Source organism: Tamandua tetradactyla, chromosome 13, assembly GCF_023851605.1.
Source record: "Tamandua tetradactyla isolate mTamTet1 chromosome 13, mTamTet1.pri, whole genome shotgun sequence".
Classification (NCBI taxonomy): Eukaryota; Metazoa; Chordata; class Mammalia; order Pilosa; family Myrmecophagidae; genus Tamandua; species Tamandua tetradactyla.
The window spans coordinates 88457474-88475962 of record NC_135339.1 but is presented as its reverse complement, the minus strand read 5'-3'; the positions used below and the strand labels follow the sequence as shown (position 1 = coordinate 88475962).

General features: G+C 40.7%; 2 protein-coding genes across 6 annotated transcripts in view; one reads left to right on the top strand and one right to left on the bottom strand.

Moving 5' to 3' along the window:
- Positions 1 to 8959, bottom strand: part of FANK1 (fibronectin type III and ankyrin repeat domains 1) — a 143822-nt gene extending 134863 nt beyond the window's left edge. For both annotated transcript variants that reach the window (XM_077126388.1, XM_077126389.1), the window contains exon 1: positions 8759 to 8959. In XM_077126388.1, coding sequence (XP_076982503.1) covers positions 8759 to 8771 — 13 coding nt within the window. In that variant the 5' untranslated portion in view covers positions 8772 to 8959. The remainder of the gene's footprint in view (positions 1 to 8758) is intronic.
- The window catches only part of DHX32 (DEAH-box helicase 32 (putative)), a 59210-nt gene continuing 46847 nt past the window's right edge, over positions 6127 to 18489 (top strand). The window contains exon 1 of one of the 4 annotated variants that reach the window (XM_077126387.1): positions 6127 to 6303. The gene's annotated coding sequence lies outside the window, so the exon portion shown is untranslated. Of the gene's footprint in view, positions 6304 to 9106; positions 9237 to 9468; positions 9562 to 9587; positions 9709 to 18489 lie in introns of those variants that run through there. The other 3 variants (XM_077126383.1, XM_077126386.1, XM_077126384.1) reach the window with 3 other exon arrangements.

The window sequence follows — 18489 nt, the reverse complement described above, 5'->3', positions numbered from 1 at the left end:
TAGGAATAAATTTAAATTTGACTAAAGAGACAAAAAACCTATATAAAGAAAACTACAAAAAACTGTTAAAAGAAATCACAGAAGACCTAAATAGATGGAAGGGCATACCATGTTCATGGATTGGAAGACTAAATATAGTTAAGATGTCAATCCTACCTAAATTGATCTACATATTCAATGCAATACCAATCAAAATCCCAACAACTTATTTTTCATAAATAGAAAAACCAATAAGCAAATTTATCTGGAAGGGCAGGGTGCCCCGAATTGCTAAAAACATCTTGAGGAAAAAAAACGAAACTGGAGGTCTTGCACTGCCTGACTTTAAGGCATACTATGAAGCCACAGTGGTCAAAACAGCATGGTATTGGCATAAAGATAGATATATCGACCAATGGAATTGAATAGAGTGCTCAGATATAGACCCTCTCATCTATGGACATTTGATCTTTGATAAGGCAGTCAAGCCAACTCACCTGGGACAGAACAGTCTCTTCAATAAATGGTGCCTAGAGAACTGGATATCCATATGCAAAAGAATGAAAGAAGACCCATCTCTCACACCCTATACAAAAGTTAACTCAAAATGGATCAAAGATCTAAACATTAGGTCTAAGACCATAAAACAGTTAGAGGAAAATGTAGGGAGATATCTTATGAAACTTACAATTGGAGGCGGTTTTATGGACCTTAAACCTACAGCAAGAGCACTGAAGAAGGAAATAAATAAATGGGAACTCCTCAAAATTAAACACTTTTGTGCATCAGAGAATCAATGTAAATGTACTAAGAAATGATGATCATGCATCTATGTGATGATATTAAGAATTACTGATTGCATATGTAGAATGGAATGATTTCTAAATGTTGGGTTTCTTTTTTTTTCTTTAATTAATAAAAAAAAAAGAAGAGATACAGGCCTGGCTAGACTGGATTCGACATCACAACTTTCTACACTGAATACTGTAGAACAGATGCCTTTGGATACATTATTTCCTCTTCGCATTCTATGTGTGGTATCCCATCCCTGTGAGATTCTAAGAGGGGCACAGGTAGACAATGTAGAATAAAATAGCAATAGGCACCTAGTCCTAACTCTCAAAGAGTTGGAAAACATGTTGTGCAGATGAGGTAAATACAGTAATAACTATTTTGTTGGGGAAATTAAGATTTTCCACTAGTGGAATGGTAAAAATCCGGAAGTCTGATAACACACTGTGTTGGGGAGGCTGTGGAAAACCATACTCACACATGCTCCTAGAAGTGAAAATTCGTAAAACCCCTATGGAGGGTGAATGAACAGTTATCTAAACGAACAATGCAGGCGCCTCTGACTGGCATTTACTCTGACAAAGCACTTATTCTTTGGATATAATTGTACAAAGGTACAATGTCAGCTACACAACACGGTCATTCGTGGCCACTTTGTCTCTAAGAGGTGTACTATTTTCCTATTGCTGCTATGACAAATTATGACAAACTGGGTGTCAAAACAACACAAATTCATTATCTTAACAGTTTTGAAAGTCAGAAGTCCAAACTGGGTCTTAACGGGTCACAGGACCCATCGCCTAGAGGCTCTGGGAGAGAACGCAGTCCCCTGCCTTTTTCAACTCTTAGAAGTTCCCCACGCATTTGTTCCTGGCCCAGCATCACTTTGATCTCTGCTTTAGTCATCACATTGCTTTTTCTCCCTCTGCTTCCTTCCTCAAACCACCTTTTCTGATTCTGACCCCCTGCCTCCCTTTTAAGGACTGTATTGATTACATTGGACCTACTTATAATCCAGGATAAACTCCCCATCTTAAAATTCTTAACTTAATCACATCTGAAAACCCTTTTTTCCAGGTAATGTAACACATTCACAGGTTTAGGCGATTAGGACATGGCCATCTTTGAGTTAGCCTAACATAATAGCAAAACACTGGGAACAAACTGAATATCCACCTGTGGGGGACTAGTTAACAAATTATGGTACATTCTTACAATAGAATTCTATGTAACTGTTTAAAAAGCTCGTAATACACTAAACAGAAAGCTCTCCAAAGTACGTTAGGTGAAAAAAGCAAGGCACAGAACAGAGAAAATAAATACAGTACAAGTAATTTTCTTGAATATGAAATGCTTAGACTTTCTCTGAATATACCAGGAACTAATAATGGTAGTTACGTGCAGGGCAGGAACTGGGTAGAGACATTACAAGAATGGGAAGCAGACTTTTCACTATATACTTTAATATTTTTTTTTGAACCCTATAACTATATTATTTACTCAAAAAGTAAAATGGTAAAGCCTAGAAAGAATAAGAAGGAAACAAAATGCAAAGGGATTTATGTGGGGCTGGAACATGGAAGGTTAGGTCTCACAGTAAAAGATACAAAATGGTATCTGATTCCAATGCTGGATAACAAATTACCCTAAAACTGAGTGGTTTAAAACAGCAGCTTATTATCTCTGTTTCTCAGTTTAGGAGTCTGGGAGAGGCTTAGCTGGGTTGTTTTGAATCCAAATCTCTCACACGGTGGCAGCCAAGTTGTTAGCCAACCATCTCAAAACTGTACTGGAGCTAGAGAATCCACTTCCAAGCTCACCAACTGGGTTTCGGCAGGCATCAGTCCTCACTGGCTCTTGGCCAAAGGCCTCCATTTCACATTGTGTAGGCCATTCCATAGGATGCTACTATAAGTTGAATTGCATCCCTCAAAATACATGTTCAAGCCCTCACCCTATGAATATGCCCTTATTTGGACATAAGATCTTTGAAGATTTTATCAGTTAAGATGAGGCCAAACTGGATAAGGGTGGGTCCTTAGTCCAATATGACTGGTGTCCTTACAAGAAAAGGAAATTGAACATAGACAGACAGACAAAAGGAAACACCGTGTGACAACTGAGGCAGAGACTGGAGTCCAAGGATTGCTTGTAAATCACCAGAAGCTAGAAAGAGACAAGGAAAGATTCTCCTCTGCTGATTTTGGACGCCTAGCCTCCAGAACTGAGAGGCAATGAATTTCTGTTGTTTAAGCCACCCAGTCCTTAGTACTTTGTTATGGCAGTCCTAGAAAACTCAGACAGGATGACTGAATATGCTCAAAACATGGCAATATACAGGTGAGCCAACAAAGAGAGAGAGAAAGAGGAAGCCAGCCAAGGCAGAAGCCACATCTTTCATAACCTAATCTCAGAAGTGACATATCATCACTTCTGCCACATGCTCCTGGTCACACAGACCAATTTTGGTGCGATGTGGGAGGGAACTGACCACACAAGAGTGTGAACACCAGGAGGCAGGTGGGGATCACTGGGCATCATTTTGGAGGCTGGCTACACCACAGGATCAAGAGCAGCTGAGGACCAGGAATGGGTGAGTAAGCATGACGGAAGGTAGAAACACCAATGACCACAGTGAGTCTGGAAGGCAGGAGGGAGACTGGCCTAACTGAAACTCTAAGACGGTGCTGTGAAATAGTGAAAATTAAAACGGAGAGTGGGGTTTGGCCCAATTACTGAGGCACTTATTTGCCATTGATCTTACTCTGATTCTTTCATACATGTTAGGGTATCTCCTCTGCTGGGAGGTGATTTCTTAAAGAAGAGGGAAACATTCTTATCCTTTTTTTTTTGGACATGGGCAGGCTCCAGGAAATGAACCCAGGTCTCTGGCACAGCAGGCAAGAAGTCTGCCACTGAGCCACAGTTGCCTGCCCCATTCTTATCCTTTTAATGTCTTTAGGATCTGTAGTGATAACCTGTTCATCATTGCTTTTATTATTAGTCTGTGCCTGATCTCTCTTTTTCTTGATCAGTCTTGCTACAGATCTGTACTAGTTACCTATTGCTGCATAACAAATTACCCAAAACTTAATGCCTTTAAACAACAATCAATATTATCTGTGGTAGGCATAATTCTAGATGGCCCCTTAATCTCCAAGTCCTGGTGTTATACCCTGTATAATCTCCTCCCCTTGAGAGTGGGTGGGATCTGTGACTTTCTTCTCAGCAACAGAATATTGCAAACAGGCTGAGATGTCACTCCCATGACTGAGTTATGATATATATATATCTCCATCATCTTACTTGGAGGCATTAGAGAGATGATTCTCTGTTGAAGGGAGTAGTCATGCTGAGGAAGCCCAACTAAAGTGGTCTCCAGGACACAAGAGCCAGCAAAAAACTGGGGCCCTCAAACTTAAGGATATAAACAAGTTAATTATCCCAACAGCCTGAAGGAGCTTTAAAGCAGATTCCTCCCCAGACAAGCCTCTAGATAAGAACCAGCGATGCCATGATGGCCGCCTCCTGGGATACTGAGCAGAGGTGATAAAGCTGACAGTGGCTCCAACACTTTGTTTAGTTGGTTCATTGAAATCTGGACTCAAAGGTGGCCAAAACTAAATGAATTTGCAATGTCAGTACTTCCGTGGTACACTGTAGAGCAGGAGTTGACAAACTTTTCTGTAAAGGGACAAACAATACGTATTTTAGGCTTTGCAGGACAGACAACCAAAGGTTTGAACAGCTGCTTCATAAGAAAGGCACAATGCATGAAGTACACAATATCAATAGTCAAGGAAATTTAAAAAGTAAAACTGCAATGATATACTTTACATTCATTAGACTAGTAGAATTTAAAAAGAGAATAAGGGAAAACAAAACAAAACAAAACCACCAATATTGGCAGGGATACAGAACAGCTGGAAGTCTCATAGGTTGCTGGTGAAACAACTTAGCAACACCGATATCTACCCAGCAATTCCACTCCTGGGTAAACATGCCACGGAAATGTACACCTACGTATGCCAAAGACACGTACGAGAATATTCAAAGCAGCGTTACTCCTAATATCCCCAAGCAGGAAACAACCCAAAAGAAGAAATAAAATGTGGTCCATCCATACATTATACAGTAACTGTGGAAAATAACAAACTACTGTTACATGTAACTGGATGACTCTCACAAGTATGTCGAAAAGAAGACAGACCCCAAAAAGCACATAAGCTGCCATTTAAATAAGGCTCAAAATTTGATGAAATTAATCCATCAAGATAGAAATCCGACTCGTGGTTCCTTTGATAGTGGTAATAACTGAAAAGGTACAGAAGGAAGACTTCTGGGGTACAAGTAATGTTCTATATTTTCATCTGGATGGTTGCAATATGGGTATGTTTAATTTGTAAATATTCATCAAGCTACACACTTAAGTGTATAGTATGCCTATTATATTTCAATAAAAAATAAATTAAGAATACTGATTGCCCAGGGAGGCATAATACATTAATTTAGCAATGCTATTCAAGCTTGGTATGAATTACTTTACTAGAGGACTACAGTACTTGCACTATCCTGAGTAAGCCAATTAACTTGTTTCTCTCCAGAGATATGATTGGTAAGGGCATTTTGAACATAAAATTCTGTGGCTGATTGTTCCATTCTTTGATTCTCTTGTTCTTGTATGAATAAAGGGATTCATGGGAAAGATGAACCTCTTATCTCTGTCTCAAAGAAACTTCTAATGGGAGAGTTGAACATATAAGCATATATGATTGTAATATGTTAGAATAATAAAAGTATTAGCAAAATGCAGACATGGTCCTGAGAAGGGAGAAATGAACTCTAATTCAGGTTCAAGTGGGTAAACAGGCAGGCCAAGCTTCTAAGAGCCACAGATGGCAGAGAGAGGTCCTAAAGGACAAGGAGGCATTGTCAATGGCGGGGAAGGAGAGCATTCCAGGCAGCCAGGCAAGTGGAAGGGGACACCGACCTGAAAGAGAAAGCAGGGCAAGGGTCCTGACAACCTGGAAGGGGCAGGGGACAGCTAAACAGAACTGGTCTAGAAGAAAGGAACACAAAAGTCCCAATAATTTTGGCAAGAGGGTCCCAAGGATAAAGGTCTCTAGTTTTGCCCCAGGCCTGCCACCCAGCCCAGTGAGCACAGGGCATCCAGCCCAGCTGCATGAGTTGTTTACTTGCTGATGAAGCAGCACCACCTTCTGTAGGTATGAGTCATTCGGGCCTTCCTTGGCGATGATGAGATGCACAGCCCCCCTTTCATCTGGCTAGTTCAGTTCTTGGGTGGGGCTGGGTAGATGCTTCTGAGCAGGCATGTTCTAAAAGTGCTTCTTTCTCCCAGCAAGAGGGAATGAAATCCAAGTTTTCCTGGCATCCACTCAATCTGAGAATAAGGTTGGGGGAAATACAGGCTTCTGGAGAGATATGGCTTCCACCATCAAGGCATTTGGCCCTGCCTGTGTGATTGGTTGCCCATCCTGAGGTCAGGACTGCCCGTGAACTTCAGTATTTAAGGTAAGGATTTTAAAAAACAGCTATTTGATGCACATTGTTTTGAAATTGTTAAAATATTTAAAACTTGATTTATAAAAGCACTTATTTTTTAATGATAGGATTTGAATTATGACCTAATTCACAGAGTTAATATTCTTTAGGGGCTAAGGCTACTTGTGAAAAAATTGTTACACAGACTTTTTAAAAGACTCCCAGGCTTAATTAAGACATTACTCTTACATTCTTCCCAGTTTCCTAGATAATTAATGAACATGTACTGCATGGTAATGGAAAGGTTGTATAGTGTCCTATGATTTGGTTGTCCCTTAGTCCAAAAAATAAGATTACTTGTCTCTTTCCTTAATTTTACTGAATAGATTGAGACTCTTAAAATGGCTCATTTGGGCTAGTAAAGAAAAAAGCTTACCATATATGCAATTGATCTGACACTAGATTTAAATGGACTTTATTCAAAGCATCCTCCAAAGAGAGCCCCTTCTGTTGGAGAATAAGTGGTTTTCCTTTTTAAACACACTGCTACGCTCCTCAGGAAATAAAACTAGAAAAGACATCCAGCTGGTAACAGTGGTGCCATCTGCCCAATAAATGTTTCTCAGGGATTCCTCTGTGTCAGGCTCAAGGGACATAAGGGCCAACAGGACAGACAGGGCCCCTGCCCTCATCTGCCACCCTACAGTCAGACGGAAGAGACAGAGTTAAAAAATAAACAAAAACGTTAAATATTGTGATAACTGCTACGAAGGGAAAACCACAGAGACAGAAAATAACATCAGAGAAGGACACTACTTAGAGAATCTGGGAAGGCATCACCAAAAAGGTGACCTTTAAGCAAAGATGAAAAGGATATAAGGAGTCACATGCCAGAGCAGAAAGAAAAAACATTCCTGGCAGAAGGAAAAGCCTATGTGAAGACCTGTATTTGAGGAACTAAAAGAAGACCAACATGCTGGAAGTAAAAATGTATCCAGGAGCGCACATGGGCTGAGTCTGAAGAAGCAGGTGAAGCATGCTAAGAAGCTTATAGGGTTTTGGGCAGGGAGGTCACATGATTCCATGTTCTGTAAAGGTCCCTCTGGCTCCCAAGGTGGAGCATCGTTGGGAGGCAGGTGGCATGATGCAAAAATTAGTAGAACTACGGTCCTGGTTTAAGCAAGAGAGGATGGTATCTGGACTACCCGCGATTACAGTAGGGAGCGAAAAAAAGGAGGCACATGCGGGGTATATTTTGGAGGTGGAATTAACAAGCCTGCTGGGGGATAGGGTGTGGGTGTGATGGTGAGTCAAAAAGAGGAGTCAAGGATGACTCCAGATTTTAGGTTGGAGTAACTGGGAGGATGGCGAAATCCTGTAAACAGGTTTGGAGAGAAGTCTTCACTTCTCAAGGTGTGTGCCTGTCTCTTAGTCATTGGAGTAATTTGGATCCATTTAGCACTTCTTTTAAACGGTAAACTTTAAAAAGGAAACTGCCACTGGTCTAAAAAGGGATAGGCAGCAATCTGGTTATAAAAGTGGGTACTGAAGCACTATCTTGATGCTGCTTTTGACAGATACAAGTTTCTACTGTCAATGTAATTGCTGAGAGTGATTTGGTGGACTAAGGACAATCTTGGAAGAGGGGCTAAAGCCCCCCAAAGCCACGCCCTGCCGCTGTAACTAAGAAATTAGGGAGGAGATAGTATGTTGAACTTAAGTATTTTCTAAAAAAAAAATAAACAAATGCAATCTGATGTGTTTTCCACGTTAATTTATACATGGGTTATCTTTCAGACACTGTAGCTAATTTAAGAAGAAAATAAGTAAATAAATTAGATCTCCTGCTAGATCCGATAACTCTCAACTGCACACCTCTGCCAAGCATTAAAAACAATAAGTGAAATAGAAAAAGAAAAGAAAATTCTAACATGAAAAGGAAAAAAAAAGGATGTTTGTTTGGCCTACTTCGTAAACCTCTAAGAATGTTTCTCTTCTTTCAATTGCAGACTAATTTAGGGAGAGGAAGGGGGGATCCTAATGAATACAAGACTCAGCAAAAGTGCTGATATTTTAGAAGCAGGATACCTACTTATAATAAATGGACCCAGACTACCAAAGTAAAATTATAGCAACAATGACAGAAATAGTAATTATAAGTTGATTCGTTTGGGGGCAATTTCAGGAAGGAACAAACTCTGGGGGTGTCTGTCCTCCGGTCCACACCACCGAGCTCTCCCGTCTATCCCGCTCCAAGCGGAGACCCACGGACGGCCCTCACCTAACCCGACACACTCCGCGGGATTTAGGCCCCTTTTCTCTCCGAGAGAAAACCGCGAGGGGCAGAGGAGAACCGCATCGCCAGGACAAATGAGTTAAAAGCCCGCGGAGTCGCGCACGGAGCGCCCACGCTTACTACTGGGGGAGGCCGAGGCCCCGGCCCTGGCTCTGGCCCCGCTCCCGACCCCGGCCCCGGCCTCCTTACTCTGGGGCTCCATGGTGTGCTGCTCCCCGGCCCTATACAGGCCGAACCCCGGCTGCTGGTAGCCGCCCCTCAACGCCTCCGCACGGGGCAGGCGTCTTTCTGGTTGCCCTGACAACCCAGGGGGCGGGGGCGGAAAGGCGAGAAGGACGGCGAGAGGGAGGGACCAAACGCCGTGAGGAAACGCGGGCGAGCGTAAGGGCCCGCGCGTCGCCCGGGGCACCGAGCCGGGGTGGCGGCTGTGTCGCCGGGTGCAGACACTGCCCCTCCGGCCTGTCTAGGCGATCGCGTCCTCCCTGGCGGCCCTCGCGCCCCCGACAGGGCCTGTGCCGGGGCCTCGCAGGCGGTGGCCCACAGGCCCCGCCGGCGCCGTGCCTAGGCGTCTGTCGGTCCGTCGGTCGTGAGTCCGGGGAGCTCGGCCTGCGCGGCTGAGCAGGGCAGCAGGGCCTGGACCTCCCGGGACTCGGAGCCGCCGCTGCAGGTAAAGGTCGCGCTCCGGCGGCGGGCGGGGCCCGGGGTCGCGGCGCCGGGCTGGGGCGACCCCCGCGGCACCTGTTGCGGCCGCCCGCGCCCCTCGCGCCCGGGGCCAGGTCAGGGCCCGCTGCCCGCCCGTTGGCCTCGGAGGACCCGGGCCCACCTCGGAACGCGCCGGGTGACGGCCCCTCCCCGCTCCCTCCCTCACGGTGTCCCCGATCTTAGAAGGTTTGCACCCAGGCCCGCCGCGACTAGGGATCCTGCAGCCGCCGGGGCGCCGGCCGGGCCTGGCGAGCGTGGCCCCGCGTGCCCGCAACGGAAGCATTAACCAAGTGAGAGCCCTTTCGGTCGTCAGCCGCGGGCCAGAGGGGTCTGCTGGGATCCCGAAACCCGGAGGACGCCGTCGCCCCGCCTTGCCCCGCCTTGCCCCGCCATCCCGAGGGTCCCGTTTCGGGCCGCCGGCCGCGGTGATCTTTCCGGTTGGATTGGTTTTTATGTGTGTGTTGGTGTCTGTCTCAGCCCTCCCGGTCGTAGGTTGAGTTATTGACTCAGCCCACAGGTTTTGTAGCAAAACCTTATAGGGCTGTTAAAACGATTGTAGCGTCAGCCCACACAATGGTCTTTCCCACGGACTGGTTTTATAAACGCTAATGCAGATTTCGCTTTATGGAAGCTTTGAGGATCTCAAGGGACTTCATCTGATAGGTTGTAAAAATTCGAACAGCTAGAAGAGCGTCATGGATTAAGAAAAAGAAATTGTTAGGAGAAGAGAGAAGGAAAAGAATGAGAGAAGTGCAGGTGGGGGGGACCTGCATGGCTGATTTAGTACTCCTGTCTGAGATTATGGTCCCCTCTATCAATTCCTGCTGATGCCCAAGGCAATACTTGAGGGAAATGGAAAGAAGAGACCTTTTTGGGTCATGTAAGTGATTACTCATTCTTTACTACTAGAGAGCTTTCCACATCCTAGATGACAAGGACACCGAGGAGAATTACTTTCCTCTTCCAAAGGGAATCATTCAGAGTTTAATTGAACCTGAGAAGCATATATTTTGTGATGGAAATGGACATTTATTACGTTCCCCAAAATAGGTTTTCCCCTCTTGGACTATACAGAGACTTTTTCAGATTAATTGTCAAAGCAAGAAGATTTATGTGTGGATATTGACGAGCATTGTGATATATACAGAACCTGTAATTCATAAGCTAAAATAACAAAGTAATAAATCCAGGTTAGAAAATAAACAGTTTGTGGTCCCTTAACTATCTGCCCCTGAAACACAGTGGTGTATTTTTAGGCAGAAAGCATCAAAGAGCAACTATAGTTCTGAAGAACATTGTTTCTCAAACTGTAGTTTTCGTATCATTAGCAAATCACAGATTGGCATTTTCATCCAGGAAGCAAATACAGTGACACTCATTAGTAATAATATAATCAGAAGTGACAACATAGTTATAAAAACCTGATGTTTGCTAATGCAAAAAAGAAGGTGGGGTTAAATTTTCCCAAATAGTTAAAGATTGGGCATTTTTATTAATAAAACAAAGCAAACCACAACATTGCAAATCCCCATGCTAAGGTAACAAAGACTCAAGGCTTTGATAGTTGTACACGGATTTTAAGGTTGGAAAAGTGGATATATAAAGTGGCAAAGTACTTGACAGCATAGAAGAATGTATTTCATCAGTAGCTATCAAGTCGTCATTGAGGAAATCTGTTGTTGAAATGCTTTACCTGTCAAGGCAACTGTGGAAAGCAGCCTTTGATTTGGGGGGGTGTGTAGGTGTGGAAGGAAAGAGTGGAGGAGGTGGGCAGAGGGAGGAAAATGCACTAAAATGTCTAAGACAAGGACAATATCCAGTTTCTCTTTTTCCCTCCAACACTGAGTACAATGTACTGGTTAAATGTTCATTGAAAAGGAATGAGAAAACTTTTAGAAAAAGTGCTTTAGATAAAGTGAAATGCTTTAATATTGAAGAAAGTATTCCGAGGTTAGAAAGTAGCTCATGCGATGAGTTGGAGATGAATGGTAAAGGTAGTGGCAGCCCCCCTTTAAGGGTTTTCTCCTCCTTTTCACTGACATCTTCAGTATATTATTGAGGTGAAGTAGGAAAAAAATAAAATCCTGATTTGTGAGGATTTTTTGGTTGGTTTGTTTTTTTACTTTCCAGCTCAACACTGAATAAAGTAGTTGCAATATTGTTTACTCTGCTCGTGTTTAAGTAAATGTAGCAAACCAAAGCATTATCACCAAGAGATAACCAGGCAGCCCTGAAAAGAAAGATGTGGCCTTTCTTATTCTAATTTCATATCACAATTCAAAGGAAAAATAGCTCCAGTAGAAATTTTTGTTATGTAATGCAAATAGGATTATTAAAAATACAGCAAATAAATGTGGTATCTCTTAGCCTTACATCAAAAGTGGAAGGATTTTTTTATGTTTTTTTCTTACGAGAGTAAGTGTTCTTTATTCCTTTGCTTTCTGAAACTCATAAGAAGTTCAGTCAAAGGTGGTAAACAATTTTTAAAAAACATTTTTGATGTGTTTCCTCTTTGTCCTCTGGACATGTCATGCTCTGCGTTCATGCCTCATGAGAAATGGCCATCTCTCCTCCCTACTACCTATCCATGCCATTATCTGCTGTGAGACCATGCTGCCTCCCCTCCTCTGGGAAGTCTTCCAGGGTGATGTCAGTGCCCACTAATTGTGCTTCTCTCTCCCACTCAGGGCTCTACACAGTTTAGCACTTAGTCCTGTGCTATACTTATAGCAGTGTTTTCCTTCATTTCCTGTATATGGGTATTGTGTCCCCAATTAAACATTTTGGGAGCTAAGTCCATGACTTATGTTTCTTCGGTATTCCTTTTTAGCAAATAATGGTCTTTCATGGTATACCTAATAATTTAAGTAGGATAATAATAAAGAGAGAAGAAGATTTAGTTGGGAGTAATTGTATTAATTTCTAGCTCTAGAACCTTGGGAAAAGTTCTTTATTGATAACTTGAGATTGATAACTTGAGATAATAAAACTTGCATTGGTTGTCTAATAGTCTAGTTAAGAGAATCAAATTGTGATTATAGTTAGAAATGAAAGTAACTTGTATATTCTCTTTTTAAATGTAAAAGGAAGTTATTGTTTTATGTACATAGCAAATAGTTACTGAACATCCATAGTGCGTTAGGTACTTCCTAGGTTCTGGGGCTGCTGGTCATAAGGGTGAATAGGAAGAGACTGGATGAATCGTGCATGAGGACAGGAGGCCTTTCTAGGCAAAGGAACAGCTTGGGAGAAAAACTGTGAGCAATAGCTCCTTGTGTCTAGAGCACAAAGCACATGTTAGAGGCTGGTAGGAGAAAAGGAGGCTGGGAAGGCAAATAAAGGCTAAATCTTAAAGGTAATGAGAAGGATTGGGGTCAGCAGTATGATCAGTTTTGCATTTGAAAAGAATCACTGGCTGCCAGTGAAACAGATTGGTGGGGAGCCAAGATTGTTGCAGTAGTTCCATAAAGAGATGATGGGATAATTCAGGCAGTGGAGGTGTGAATAAGGGAGTAGGGGACCACAGGGAGAGATTTAAGAGGTAAAATGGACAGGCCTTAGTAATATAGAGAGTGAAGAAGAGGGAGAAGCCTCAGATGCCTCCTGGGTTTCTGATCTGGATGATAGGATGGATCCTTGTGCTGTTTGTGAAATTTGAAATGTAAGAAAGTAAGGAAGAAAGGGGGGAGGGAGAGAGGGAATGACAGATAGAAAGGAAGGATAGAACAGACAGAAGGACTGAAGGGAGTCTTTCTTTTCTTTTTTTAAGGAGTATAAATGGGGTAGGCATGCTCAGTTTCAAACATTCACATTTAGGCGCCTGTTCCATAAGTAGTAGTTGAACTTGGAGGTCTAGAAATAAAAGAGAGAAGTCTGAGATGAAGATAGAAATTTGGATTAAGCATTCAGTAATTGAAGTTCAATGTGAATGATTTTCTCCAGGGAGATAAAGTGGAAAGAGAAGAAGGTGGAGGATAGAACCTTGGGGTACATGAGTAGTTGACATTGGTGGTGGAAGAATCCAAAGAGAGTAGTCAGGTGGGTCCGGAAAAGTAAGCTGAAAGCCTGGGAAGATTTAGAAAAGAGCCTCTTCTCTGGAGAAGTTCACATATTGGCATTCCCTGAAATAATTACATTTTCCCGTACCTGCCATGGAATGCACCACATCATTCACTGCTCTGTTGTTGTTTTATTCAAGTTTATGCAAAGTGACGAACCATTACTTTGTTAATAAAAAAGGGAAAGTTTTCTGATGTTCTGGTTTTTCACAGTCTCTAATTTGAAACAAGAATTCAACTAAAAAGTGATTTCAGAAGTTGGTTATGGTGGTATCCCAAGAATGGTCTTTTAAAAAAATGGGTAAAAGTTCATTTCATATATATTCAGAGGTAGAATAAATAAATTTGCTGTCTTCCTTGGGGAGACTGACCTGACAATAACCTATTATTTGTATTTTACCTTTTATTAGCTCTCATAAACATTTACTCAGATATTTTTATTAGATATTACTAGACTGCTTAAATAAGCCAAAATAATATTTTAGTATGCTTTCTTTACTCTTCCTTTACTAATATGTTAGTCTTTGAATATTATGCAATCAAAAATCATCAAAATGATATTAAAAAGTATTGGATAGCCTAGTTGCTTGAAATTCTAACAAAGCCTTTCAGTTATATACTTATATGTAGTGAATGGTATATTATTTTTGTCTATAGCATTCATTGGGTTTAGGAAATCTTTCTGTTTATAGGTCAATATTTTAAAATTACCATTAGAATAAAAAACATAGCACAAGATTGGTTCTTCAAACTGTATTTGGTATGAACCAACATTGAGTTAAAAGTGAATCATTTTCTGAGTGTTTTAATTAACCCATTAACTTGATATCTTAAACTCAAAATAGTTTTTTAGAAGCCTAGAAATAAGCTTTTTGAAAATAAATTAAAAATTCTGACCTTAATTTATTCCAGAAATAAGTAGAAATTTAAGTAGGCCGTAGACCACTAAATATAAAATCAATAGATAGTAGAAGTAAAGTAGGATGTACTTCTGAAGGCTGTAAGCCAATTTAAACAAAAGCAAACGACGAAGTAGCTTTCTAAAGGTCCCAGTAATGGTAAGTTCGTTGTTTTAACTAAAGCATAACATGCCTGGGAGATAAAGTTTACACATTAAATATTTGACTGTAATTCCATGTAAGCAAATAGAACGTTTTTTTTTTAATGCCATATGGCGGAGGTCACATTTCATTCTTTTTCCATGTGAGTATCCCCTTATTTCAACACCATTTGTTGAATTTTTGTTTGGTTGGGTTTTTTATTTATTTGTTTGCTTGTTTGTTTGGGAAGTGCATGGGCTGGAAATCAAGCTTGGGTCTCACACAACAGGTGATAATTCTACCACTGAACTACCCTTACACCCCTTAGAACGATGTTTTTCAAATCCATAAAAGAACTACACTTTTCCTGTTTTTTGGCATTTGTTGCAGACCACCTTGCCTGTCATCTCCTATCATGTCAGCTGTTAATTCAACCCACAGTGTTGCTTCATTTTCTTCACTGAAGGAGGGGAGCAATATGGTATAGTGTGGGTAAGCCTATGTTATACACTTAACCCAGATTAAACTGGGATCAGACTACCTGAATTCAAGTACCTACTGTACCACAGACTAGCTCTAGAAGTTGGATGAATTAACTAAACCTCTGAAGGCTTGAATTTCCTCATTTGAAAAACGAAAATAATAAAGTTACCACTCCTGAGGTCCTTAAGAGTTTAAATGAAATCATCCATGTGAAGTGCTTAATATAGCATCTGGCACACAATAAATATTCTGTAAGTGCTAATTGATAGACTTATCATAATCATTATTATTAATCTATCTTTAGTGGTAGTATAGACCTGTGGTTCTCAAAGTGTGGCCTACAGACCAGTTGGTTTGCAATGAGATAAGAAGCTTGTGCGAGAATGAAATCAGCTATGTCAGAAATCATACTGTTTAGTTCAGTTGACTTTTTAATAGCAAGTCTTCTTTGATGAAGGAAGCAGTGTGTGGTTTACATTCTGGTGCAAGGTCCTTGTCTTGCCACAAACCAGCACTTTGAGTAGAGATAGTATGGAATATTAGATTAATGATACCATTCCCCCAAAATAATAGATCTTCATATTGAAAACAGTTGTTATTCACTTGTAATGCCTCATCAACCTTCTCTTTTCTAAACAGTATAATAGTAGTTTATAAGTATAAACTTTATTTGTTCCACAAATATTTATTGATTGCATAGCTTGTGCAAAGTCCTATATCTTATTTTGTAGGAGTTGTAAAGATGACTTAGAAAAAGATCTTGCCTTCAGAAAATCTACCTAGAACAAGAGGGGGAGAAAGTCAAAATCTGAATAAATGTATTGAGTACATTCAGTGTGTTTGCAGCAGTATTATAACTTGCCTCCAAATAGACAGATAGACCTTGCTAAGCTGTGCCCATAAAATGGCAAAATTAATGTCTTTAACTTTTTCAGCATTTATACTATCATGAGAGATCAGAGTTCACTTTATCAAGGTAGTGTTTCTTCTAGGAGATTCAGAAGTCTATACCAGTAGGAAATAGCTTAGTTTTTAGATGTAAATGACAAAAATATATCTTTTAAGATATGTGTTATGGGAGCGCTACTGTTAGTGTTTTTTTCTTAAATTACTATTCTCTATTTGGCCCTGTAAGCAAATAAATGAATAATAAATGATTTCCTGTACTATAGAAAATGAAGAGACATTATATAAATAATAAAATATTTGGAATGTTTTGATAGGCTTCCAAGTTACCAGATTCTTTCAAAAATGCATTAGTCAAACAGATATTACCAAAACAAATTCTGGAGTCACATAAAAATAATAATATTCAAAAAGACAAGCCTCTTGCATACATATTCAGAGCTCTTTTCCTAAAGAATGGGAATGAAAAGGGATCGGCTGTGAATTAGATCATGGCTGTCTTTCAAGAACACACCTATTTTCACAGACATGCTAGAACATAATTTTAAATGCTCAAGAAATGTTTGGTGTTTAATATTTCTTAGATTTTTTGTGTGACATTGATTTTTTCGTTTCTCTTGCTGCTAACGATGCATCTTATCACCACTCTGTCCCATTCTGGCATTTGCCTCAAACTGTTACCAGCTCTCTCCTAAAAAGAGAAAAAAAGGAAAGGTAGTTATTAGAAAGATTATATGTAATATTAAAGAAAGTAGAGTAATTTCAAATATAAGAGGAAAATTGTAAGGAAGAGCAGAAACAGTAGAACTAAAAATTGTGATCGGGGCGACATAGACCTGTGACACTTAAGGTAAAACAGGAACTTCTTAGCGTAGCATATCAGGTCTTTTGTGATCTGACCCCTATCTCATCTTTGATCTCATCTTGTACCTGTGTCTTTCTCTCTCTCTACATTTTCCTTCTTTAATGACTTTAACTACTATATCATGACTGAGAGTCTTTGCATGTCATAGACAAAGAATCTCTACTTCCATATCCCATCCTTGGCCTCAGCAGAACTGAAGCTCTGTGAGGACAGGAACCAGATCTGCCTTGTTCCCACATATCATCAGTGTGGTCTCAGTGCTAGCAACATAGAAGGCATCCCAGTATTATTTGTTGAATAAGTAAAAGAGAGGCCTGAAAATGTAGGGGGGATTGAAAACTTGAGGATAGAGAAACCCTATTATGAATTATATCCATGATAAAATGCAGTCAGATGGTAGTCTTAAAAGCCTCAACCCCCCAAAAATGGGAAACTGATTCATTCTTTCTCTGTTCAGCCTATAAATGCTAACTAAGCATTCACTATATTTGGGTTTAGGGCTGTGGAAATTACAAATGGAAAATATATAGCTCCAATAACAGTCTAAATAGAGAAAATAAAAAGCGTGGAGAAAAGATAATAAGTAATAGAGATAGTTCTGTAGCTCCTTTGTATTTGGATGACCTCCTATCTTGCCTATTTGCAAGCAGTTCCTGAGATCTTGGGAACAGGCATGATGTTTGCATTTTCTGAACTTCAGTATAGCTTTGTTAGTTTCTGTGCAGTAACTCTTATGAAGTCATCAAGAAAAAACAACTTTAATGAATGTTGAAGAAGGAGTTCATTTGTGGTTTGGGAAAACAAAGAGCCTGTACAAATATTTCAGTTTGGGGATTTGCCCAAACATCAGGCCATATCCTCCAGGAATAGCAGGGGTTTACCATATATCTTTAGTGAAAGGCAATAAAAATGTCACAGAAATACAGAAACAGTGAATTTCTGATATGTCTTTAAACTTGGTTCCTCAGCAAAGGGGAGCTAACATGAACTTTTGAAAAGAGTGAAATGAGAAAACATAACTGTATGCAATTTAGATTGCAGGGGACGGGCAGAGGTGAACAAGTAGATTGTCACAGGCATCCCAGCAAGAAGGGCAGGAAATGAAAGGAACAGAATTCCAGGAAGTTCTAAAGGAATAATCTGTAGGGCTTGAGGACTGACTTAATATAGGGCAGATGGGCAAGTACAACAAAAATATCTCTGAAGAACTCACATCATTCATTCAACAAGTATTTTTTGAATGCTTAATATGTGCCAGGCACTGTTATAGATGCAATGAACAAAACAGACACAAATCCTTGCCTCGTGTTGTTTACAGTCTGGTGGGCTAGACAGAAAAAATAGGTAAAAATATAGATTGTATTAGATCATTGTAATGGCCTAAGGAGAAAAAAAGCAGGAAAAGAGGATAGGAAGAGGGTTCGTTGGGGGGAATAAGTGATCTTTTCAATCAGTTGGCCAGGGAAGCCCTCACTGAGAAGGTGATATTTGATAAAGACCCTCATGAAATCAGGAAAATAGTCATTTGGATACCTGAAAAGCAACACTCAGGCATAGAGAAGAGCAAGCTCAGAGTCTCTGAGGCAGGTGCAGGCCTTGTGTTTGAGGAACAAGGGAGCCAGGAAAAGAGTGCACAAGGTAGGAGCTGTTGGAAATGAGGGCAGAGAGGTAATAGGTCCAGAACCACACCAGGCTTTTAGGTCCTAATGAGGACTTTGGAGTTTCCTAGGAGTAAGATGAGATGGAAAGACATCGGAGATTTTTTAGCAGCGGATACATGATCTGACTTTAACAGATCGCTCTGACTGCTGAGTTAAAAATTGAAGCGGGGTAAAAGTGAAAACAAGAAGACCACTTAAGGAGGCT